The sequence below is a fragment of the Lytechinus variegatus genome, chromosome 7, assembly GCF_018143015.1.
Source record: "Lytechinus variegatus isolate NC3 chromosome 7, Lvar_3.0, whole genome shotgun sequence".
Lineage (NCBI taxonomy): Eukaryota > Metazoa > Echinodermata > Echinoidea > Temnopleuroida > Toxopneustidae > Lytechinus > Lytechinus variegatus.
Genome location: NC_054746.1, coordinates 44057596 through 44067637, shown reverse-complemented (window position 1 = coordinate 44067637; position 10042 = coordinate 44057596). Strand labels below are relative to the sequence as shown.

General features: G+C 35.9%; 2 protein-coding genes across 2 annotated transcripts; both read left to right on the top strand.

The window, feature by feature from the left end:
• The first annotated feature begins 732 nt into the window (after nucleotides 1-732).
• LOC121418034 (cellular retinoic acid-binding protein 2-like) lies at nucleotides 733-4458 on the top strand. The gene is made up of 3 exons (XM_041611736.1): nucleotides 733-897; nucleotides 2356-2657; nucleotides 3750-4458. The coding sequence occupies exons 2-3, from the start codon at nucleotides 2371-2373 to the stop codon at nucleotides 3865-3867; spliced, it is 405 nt and encodes a 134-aa protein (XP_041467670.1). The 5' UTR covers nucleotides 733-897; nucleotides 2356-2370; the 3' UTR covers nucleotides 3868-4458.
• A 1588-nt stretch (nucleotides 4459-6046) lies between these two features.
• On the top strand, nucleotides 6047-9498 carry LOC121418033 (cellular retinoic acid-binding protein 1-like). Its single transcript, XM_041611735.1, has 3 exons — nucleotides 6047-6296; nucleotides 7902-7997; nucleotides 8539-9498. Exons 1-3 carry the CDS (start codon nucleotides 6115-6117, stop codon nucleotides 8690-8692), a joined length of 432 nt encoding a protein of 143 aa, XP_041467669.1. The 5' UTR covers nucleotides 6047-6114; the 3' UTR covers nucleotides 8693-9498.
• The last annotated feature ends 544 nt before the right edge of the window (nucleotides 9499-10042 follow it).

Here is a 10042-nt window from a genome sequence, read left to right as displayed (position 1 = left end):
GAAAGAACATTCATTATTTGGTTTATATGACACCTAAAATAGATTCTATATGAAATCTATGAATTTCGATGCAAGATATGGTCATGCAATGCGAACTTGATTTTCGCGTACAACATGGGCGCTGCAATCACGAGTGGTTTTACTATGGTGCCTGCAGCAAAGCCCGGCGGCAAAGACTTTTAACAAGTGCACACCAGGTTACCAATGATGCATATATTACTTCCATTTTATTTGAATGCAGGTTAAAAGAACATTGTCGATTAAATGCCTTGCTCACGGGCATAGACGGTATACGTGCCGCAGCAGGGGATCGAACCCCGGACTTTCCATGTATAGCCAGACGCCTTCGGCCACGACACCTGAGCTGAATGATCGACATCGAACAACCAATCAAATGACAATACGATCTATCTCGGTGTCATATAATGTAGAGTAAAAAAGCACGACTTTGCTTAACGTTTGGTAATTATTCATGCTTTAGCATGACTAACACTGCCAAATAGGCATACCTGTAAGATAAAATAGTTACCACCGTTTACTTTCTGGGTCAGTAAGTGAGACCCAAAACATTTACCGAGTATTATGCAATCACACCGCAGCTCAATACAACCTCTATAAATGGCGTGATTAACATGATAAAAGATCACTTACTGAATCAGTGGATATATTTCAATGAGCAAATAAAAAAGAGGGCACTCGAGCGAGACGTCGCCCAACAGGTTCCTATATAAGGAACTCACATGTTATATATCGTTCATATGAACTGCAACGAGTATGACTACATTTTCTTTGGAACAAGAAGTTGAATGATTTGTCTGCAGTTTTTGTCGTAGTTCGAAAACTGACTCCATTTGTGTGGCTATTATTAATTGTCTTTCCAGTTCATTTTTCAACATAGTAAGTTTTTACTTTCTTTTGTAATGATTTTGGTTGAATATTTTTATTGTGCAAAAATATGAAAGGTATTATCATACTCATCCGGATCATAGGTCCATGTCCTGATAAACTACATATGAACATATATTGAAAGTAATATATATGCTGGTAACAGAATAAGTATTTTGTATTTTTCAGATACTGGTCATAAATCTAAAACGTTTTGCTATTATTCTACTATGATAGGGGAAGGGATAGAAGAACCAGACATTTTATTTTACATGCTAGCTAGATCGGCCTACGTGAGTTAATATTTGCCAACACTGATGGAATAGTCGCTCGACTGTTGGGACCCAAAATCATTCACAACTATATATTTACTTGTTTCCCAAGATGTTAGGGTAACTTTATGCACTTGATATACAGTATATATAGATTCAACTAGCAAAACAAGTGTAAGAGCCCGTATGTTATAAGGTTATACCATAGAATATAGGTGTGAGATTAATATGGGGCTCAACAACTAAGTTTACCGTTATTGCCATTATTGTTTTGTTTATAACTTTTGTTAAAATTATGGCATATTGTTATTCCATTCGTTGTTATCATAAGTGATATTATTCTCATTATGATTTATTTCATTATTTTTAATGACAATAATTATTAGTATCATTACTACTACTACTTCTACTACTACTACTACTACGTCTATATACTCCTACTACTACTACTACTACTACTACTACTACTACTACTACTACTACTACTACTACTACTACTACTACTACTACTCTACTCCTACTACTACTACTACTACTTCTACTACTACTACTACTACTACTACTACTACTACTACTACTACTACTACTACTACTACTACTGCTGCTGCTGCTGCTGCTGCTGCTGCTGCTGCTGCTACTACTACTACTACTACTCTACTCCTACTACTACTGCTACTATTATACTACTACTACTACTATATACTGCTACTACTTATGCTGCTACTGCTGCTACTACTGCAACTACTACTACTATTAGTAGTAGTACTACTATATACTGCTACTAGTTCTGCTGCTACTGCTGCTGCTACTACTGCAACTACTACTACTACTACTAAACAACTACGACTACTACTACTATATACTGCTACTACTTCTGCTGCTACTGCTGCTACTACTGCAACTACTATTACTACTACTATACTACTGTTACTACATCTACTATAATGCTGCTGCTGTTGCTGTTCAGGGGCCGCAGAACCGCGGGGGAGGGGGTTCAGCCACACCTTCAATTAACGTGTACAAAAGCGTTAATAAAAATGTGTGTATTTTTGCATGGTCACTCCCCCACCTTCAATACCATAGCATAATCCCTGTTACTACCATGGCTATATTACTCCTGTTACTAATAGTCTGTTACCATCATCATTATCGTCGACACAAGTATTAACTAATCATTATTTTCATGATCATTTCCCAGAACGTTCCAGCAGCGATGGCCAAAGTGAATTTCTCTGGTAAATGGAAGCACTCTAAAGACGAAGGGTTTGATGAACTCCTGAAGGCTCTAGGAGTGAATATCATCAAGAGAAAGGCGATCACATCACTGTCACCCCAGCAGGAGATTACACAGAATGGAGATCAGTTCGTCATCACTAACAAATCGGTTAAGACAGAAACCTTAGAGTTCACCGTGGGACAAGAGTTTAAATTTAAGAATCCCCTCTCGGGCAAAGAAGAGATGCTACTAGCTGAGTGGAGCGGTGATAAAATCGTAGTCACGTGAGTAAAGTAGTAACTGGCTTCTATATAACTATGGCGATGTATATAGTTGTTGACAATATGGGACAAGTCATTAAAAAGCTTCTGCAATCTGTTTCACTAAACCTAAGTCTTTTCTGAAAAATGTGATTTTTGTCGATAAAGAAGTCGCATAGATCAATCTAAAATCTTAGGAAGAATTTATTCCACTGTTTTAGTGTTTTTATGGAGACCAAGTTCCCTCCACATAAATGGCAACAACTGATGCTACCGGGGGGGGGGGGGGGGGGGGTCATGAAAAACGCGAGATGGCTGTATTGATTTATTTTACCAAACCATATATCTTGGATTTTTCAGCTCGAAGAAATGTTTTATTGAATACTTATCGACTTCAATGCTAGTGACATAGTTTCATTAGATCTATTACTTATTTACAAAAAAATTCCATTGACTTTTTACTAATTTGTTTATAAAATCTAATGGGTCAAGCTCAATCCAAACGATAATGTAATTTGTACCTTTGTCATCATCAATGTACTGTGACAGGGGGCGGATCCAGCATTTTCAAAGGGGCGGGGGCACATTTTCCCGAGGAAAATTTGACAAGCCAAAAAAAAGCTTCACTTGTCACTCGTCACTTGTGTACGAAACTTAATATTTTCAGTAAAAAAATATTTGCTGTACCTTTCAAAAAGGTACACTTGTGTAAGAACGGCATATTTACATTAAAAATGTTGACTATGGCTTTCAAAGGGAGGGGGCATGGGCTAGATGTGCCCCCCCCCCCCCCCGGATCCGCCGCTCATTGTGACCAATGGTGAGCAGAGTACTAGATTAAAAAAATGAAAAATAACAAAAAAAACATGTGGGAAAGATTTTGAAAACTCATGCCTTCCTCGTAGTAAAGCACAAACTGCTATCTAGGGTCTAGGGGCGGATCCAACAATGGTCAGTTGAGGCCCGGTGATGTACACAAATTTTCCGCCAATCAATAAAAGGATCTGGATCCGGGGGGCAAGGCTGTGATCCTTTCCAGTGAGTGGGACTAGTTTTCTTGCTTAGGAAGATGCAAAGGATGATCTAGGCGTGTTTTTTTTTCTTTTTCTTTTTCAGGAACAAAACCGACCCTAATGGCGTTGTTGCGACCAGAGAGCTGAAGGATGATAATCACATGACAATAACACAGCAGAGAGGTGAAGTCATTGCTGTTAGACATTTCAACAAAGTATGATGAGAGATGGCGTTCTTATTTTAAGCTACTTTAACTTCTATTCTGTTCTACGTAGATTCCTATACAATATTGAACTTGACATAAGCGTTGGTAAATATTCAGTAGAGCAAATTATATAGTTCACAGTCATTCTAAACTTCCAATTTTATATCACATTAGTGAAGTTTATCATTGATTTATTGATACAAAGTTTGAATGTGACCATTAATGAAACTATTGATTGATTGATTGATTGATTTATCGATCGATCGATCGATAGAGCAAATTATGTATTTCACAGTCAGAGCAAAATTATATATTTCACAGTCTTTCTAAACTTCCAATTTTATATAACATTAGTTAAGTTTATCATTCATTTATTGATACAAAGTTTGAATGTGACCGTTAATGAAAGTATTGATTGATTGATAGGTTGGTTGATTGATTGTTTCCAATTGTAAATTGTATTTTTGTAGGGAATCATCATTGACAAGCCCATATGGCTATTTATGGTTCTCCCACTTCTCATGTGCAATTATTTGTAAAACATACATTGTATAGATCTTTTTATGTTTTTAACGAGAGAGTGAAATAAATGAAATAGAAATGATTAATTGATTATAGTGAATATTTATTAATTTTGTTGTCAGTTTATAATAATTGTCTTTCTGTTTGACAGTTCATCTCTTTCAAGTATGTTAGCAAAATGATTATAATGAGAGAGAGGGAGAGAGAGGGGGGAGGGAGAGTGGGGGAGAAAAGCGAGGGAGATAGAAAATCTGGTTAAATTAATTATATCCATTAAACAAAATTTCAAATTGGCCAAGAGATGCCATTTATGAATGGTTATTTTCTTCATACGAGTATCAGCTTTTTCTTTCTGGGTGTAATATCTTTAAATTAACCTCCAGGTGGGTGTTTCATAAAGCTGTTCGTAAGATAAGAGCGACTTTAAGAACGACTGGTGATCCTTTCTCTTGGTAAATGGCATACACCATTGGCGATGGTTTAGCGCGTAAGAAAGGTTCACCAGTCGTTCTTAAAGTCGCTCTTATCTTACGAACAGCTTTATGAAACGGCCCCCAGGATTATATATACAATTGAAGAAAATGGGGGAAAGGAGAGTTGGTCACAAACGAGAAGAGAGGCACAATGGCTAATATACGGATTGGGTTTTTTGTTTTGTCTGCTTTATTATTTTTTTTTATTCAGAAGTACGAGAACCAAAATAAAAGAGAGAATGGGAGAGAGAGAAATGGAGAGAGGAGGAGAATAGATTTTACGATTAGCCCCCCCCCCCCTCTAAAAATTCGAGTGTTAAATCAACATTTAAAAGGTTGGAGGAGTGACAACATTTTCCAAATGTTACATCCAACCTTGTATAAAGCTGAATCCAACCATTTAAAATGGTAAATGCAACATTTAGAAAATGTTGTCACTCCTCCAACCTTTCAAATGTTAAGATAACATTTTCTTTTTTCTTAGAGTCCCCCCCCCCCATTATTGACGTTCTACGCCAGTTCCCTGCTGTTTGTGATGGTGTGCCGATATGCGTATGGAAGAAATAAAAGAGGGTGAAATGTGTTATGAGGGCCTACCAATTCATTGTCAAATATTTTGATAATGATAATAATGATGATAAAATCAATAATGACGATCATGATAATAAAGATCATAAGCGATAATGATCGTGATGATACTTATAGTTATAATGATAATGATAATAATGATAGTAATTGTAACAATATAATAATAAAAGCAAAGGGAACAATACAAGAAATGTTAAATTACTACGAAAACATAATCTATTCATGAATGATATGGTTGCAACAATACATCAATGACAGGTTACAAATTTCATTTCCACTGTAATGTGTTTGTGTGATGCAACATGGCAAAAATCACAACAGGTCACTTCGAAAGCGATCTATTGTGCTGTGATTAGAGTTGAGATCAAAGTCTAATGTTTGATCTAGAATCTCTCTGTGCAAAGTCTGGGAGTAGACAATAATACACTTTCCTGCATAGATCGAGCATGGATCTGTAATAGCTCCATGGATCGAGCTACCTCATGCATTACACATGTACAGTCCCTTATGCAACTGATTTAAGATAGGCTGTGCTGGACGTACTCTTTACACAATAATTCTTCACAACTAAGGCAAACACGTTTTACTGCATTTTTGTTTTAATCCGCGAGTCTTGACCTAATCCGGTGAGAGATCTGTTAGTACCTGGAGATAGTGAGTTTGTTATTGTGGAATCGTTATGGCATCTTCTGACGAGCTACCAAATTTCTCTGGTTATTGGAAGCTGACCAAAAATGATGAAAATTTTGAGAAGTATCTTCAAGCCAATGGAGTGAACTTCATGTTAAGGAAGGTCATCAAATCTGCCACTGTGTATCAAGACATCGAACAGGATGGTGATCAATTCAAGATCAAGATCATGTGAGTTACCACACTCTATATGATTGTTTTCTCTTAATGTGTTGTTTTATTAGTTCTTCCCATGACATATATACGATCCCCGGATACGAACATGCAAAGGAACATGATTTTAACCTTAAACTGACAAATAACTTCATTTGAATCAAGGTACCAGTAACGTCAAAGAGCAACAAGTATATAGACTTTTATCCTGTTGTGCATTTCTATTACTGATTGATTGATTGATTGATTGATTGATAGCATTTATTTCATTCATCATAAAAACAAATACAAGGCACATACAAAGTTTACATAAATGATGGGAAAATTGCAAATATTACAAGTATAAAAATCTGGGAAACAGTTTACTGAAAAGAAAAGCAAGTACATGATTTATAAAAAAAATGAGGAGGCAACTAGAAAGGGAAAGCCTTATTAGCGCTGCCACCTTTACAAAATCTGAAAACTGAATATATATGATATTGTAAAATACATGATGTAATAAATCCTGAATACGAGATATAAACATTTAATATAAAAGGGGAAAACATAAATAAAAAAAGAGATATTACGGGGGAGGCAAATGGAAACAAAAGACAGACGCCACCGCACACGTACATCCCAGCACAAACCTTCAGCCCCCCCCCCCCACCACCACCACTACCAACAACCCCTTCCCTTCCCCTTCATGACGTAACAAGGACCTATCACAACTGGAATCCAGATCAGAGTAAACTCAAGTGCAAGTTTATTCAAAAGACCCTCCCTTACTTTAATTTGGATAGGCCAATTTCAAATAAATATCGTTTGTTACAAAATCAATGTAATGTAATTTCCCAGTATATCAATACACAAACGATTTCACATCAGCTCCAAAAAAATGAAATGAAAATTTAAGTCATCATGAACCACTGAAATATGAAAATTTATGCATTTTATTTTACATAACATTATGGGGAATCTGCTCGTTAACGACGTCACAAATAAGAAAAAAAAACGTTCTCAATGTTTGATAGATTTTTCTCAAACCTTCACCAATATTTTAATCATTTTTCTGCTATTTTTACAACAGAGTTTTCGTCAAGGTGAACTTCCCTTTAACTGCACCACCATCCAAACATGCATAACAAACGAAATGAGTGAAACCCAACGGCATGGGGCCCAGGGGCTCAGCTATCCCTTGCCAGGGGAGGGGCGAACCTTATGAGTTTTGGGCATTTCAGTTGGTCCAAAAACTAATGTACTTTATGTAAAAAAAATATTTTTTTTTTCAATTATCACAATTTTTATTTTTAGTATATATGATCATATTGGCTCGCACGTGCCCACTTTGTTATACCTGATCATTGTGCCTCAAGTGGCTCACGAGTTTGTTTGTTTGTATTTATTTCCATATAAAAAGATAAAACATATACATGATCTATTTGACATAACATACTAACATAATAATTACCTCATTAAACGTTAGATTAATTTGTAAACAAGGACAAAATCTGATGCGAAATCATGCGCTGAATCATGAAAAAAAATGTCTCTCGAAAACTGAAAATGGCCCTGGTAAACTGAGAATGGCTCTGGTAAAATGCAAATGACTGCCATTTTCCTTTCAAAATGGTTTCTTTTTAGATTGCCGGTTGCTACTCAAGAATTGTCATTCACAGTAGGTGAAGCTTTCGAGACCTACAATAGCTTCCGGAAAGTGACCTTAAAAAGAATAGCAAAGTAAGTTTTGTCATATTTCTACTCTTCATCGATTTAAGTTTTTTATCAATATGTAATATTTCTTTCTCAATACTTCACTCCAAATGTACTCCAATCGAAAATGAATATATTCTGTTTTTGTAAATGATGAAATTTGAGTAAAAGACAATGATAATTGCAATTTTTACCGTTTCCGGTCATTTTTTATGATAAAAATCTACAAATAGTCCTTTGATAACAATGTATCTATTCAAACTTGATAAGAATGTGGAATACGGACAAATATATTTAGAAAGACAAGGAGGGGCAAAAGTGGAAAAAAAACATGTTCGAAATGTTCAAAATCGGCGCGCAATACATGATCGACCCTTCTGCCTAATAATGTTACTGATGACTTGGCCCTGGGAAATTCTACAGGAGTGGTGAAAATTTGCCTTTTGAATGGTTGGTATACAGAAGTTTACTTATTTTTTTATCTTTCTTCTTTTCCGTCTCCTTTTTCTTCTCTTCCCTTCGTCTTTTTCTTCTCGTTCTTCTTATTCTTCTTCTTCTCATTGAATAGCTGGGATGGGCAAGCATTAATCATCAAGTCATCTGACCCTGCATCAGATGAACCGGAAGAAAAACGTGAGCTCGAAGATGGATTCCTGTACCTTACTCTGACTAAAGGGGACGTTACAACTAAGAGAACTTTTGAAAAGGCAGTTAAAAAATAACTTTGACCTGTATAAGGTATTACAAATGGCTGCAATATAAATAAAGTTACGAGACTTAATGAAATAAAAGACCTGTACATTTTTTCAGAAATAACATTGTCTTGAATAAGACATAAAAGTCTGATTAATTAATAAATGCTCATAAAAACAGTACCATCAAGATTTGAATGAGAATCAAGGCATTTGGAATATTAATCATCTAATCAATCTATCCTCTCCCTTATAAAGGTAATGCTTTGATCAGAATAACATGGTGAAAATGTTAGCAGTCTTATTGAAAATCAAGTTAATTAGGAGCTAAGCTCGAGTGAGCAACTTACGCCAACTTCAAAAAAGAATTCCAACTTTTACGTTTAATGTTCTATCAACTATATATTTTAGAATTTCTTGCGCGATGACATGATAAAATGAATGAATTTATGGAGCTTACATCATTCTCTGTCAATGTTCATATGGCGAAATGTGTGAGAAAACAAGCGATGAGGATCAACAACAGAAAAAGGTGCGAGAGAAAACGAATTCGTAAAAATAAGTTCAAGAAAATACATGACACTTAATTTGGGCCAGGGGCGGCGGAACGTATTTCCGTGGGGGGAGGGGGACAAAGCCAAAGAGAATATCATCTGTGTGAAGAAGTGTGTTTTGTAGTGATTATGTTGAGCAAAGTTTTTCTGATTGATAAGACATATTACACGAGTAAGAAATGTGTGCTATTCAAACCTGAAAACTGGACATTCCATACCTTAAACAATTATTGATGCGAAGCGCGAGCCAAAAATTTTGAGATTTTCTAACCTAAAATGTATGATGTTTTACTTCAAAAAGGGTATTTCATTTTGAAAAAGGGCACATTTCATTTTGATAAAAGGACATTTTCCATTTTGAAAAAGGGCAGTTTTTCCTTCGGGGGAATTCGGGGGGCACTTCCCCCCCCCCCCGGTTTCGCCGGGGGCAGACACATACTTCTAAGTCATTGTGTGAATAGAGACAATACTTTTTTCTGCTGGACATTTCTCCTCATAGAGACATCTCTATGTTTCTCCTCAATCAGTAGTCGTGTGATAGCGCCACCTACCGTGCTACGGCTATGAGGAGACAGAAAAGAAGTATAGGGGTGCGGATAGGTCAACACATAACCAGGATGGCCTTCACAGGCCTCGTTTATACACAAATGTGGTTGACAAAACTCAAAAAATTATTTGTGGAAACCTTTGAATTATATTACAAAGATGACATCTGGAGATCTAAAGTCAAATTGGGTGTTAAATATGCAAATAATGTTTTTCACGAATAAATCAACATATTTTATTCATAATAAATACAAAATAATTATTTCAGATATTTTTTTAT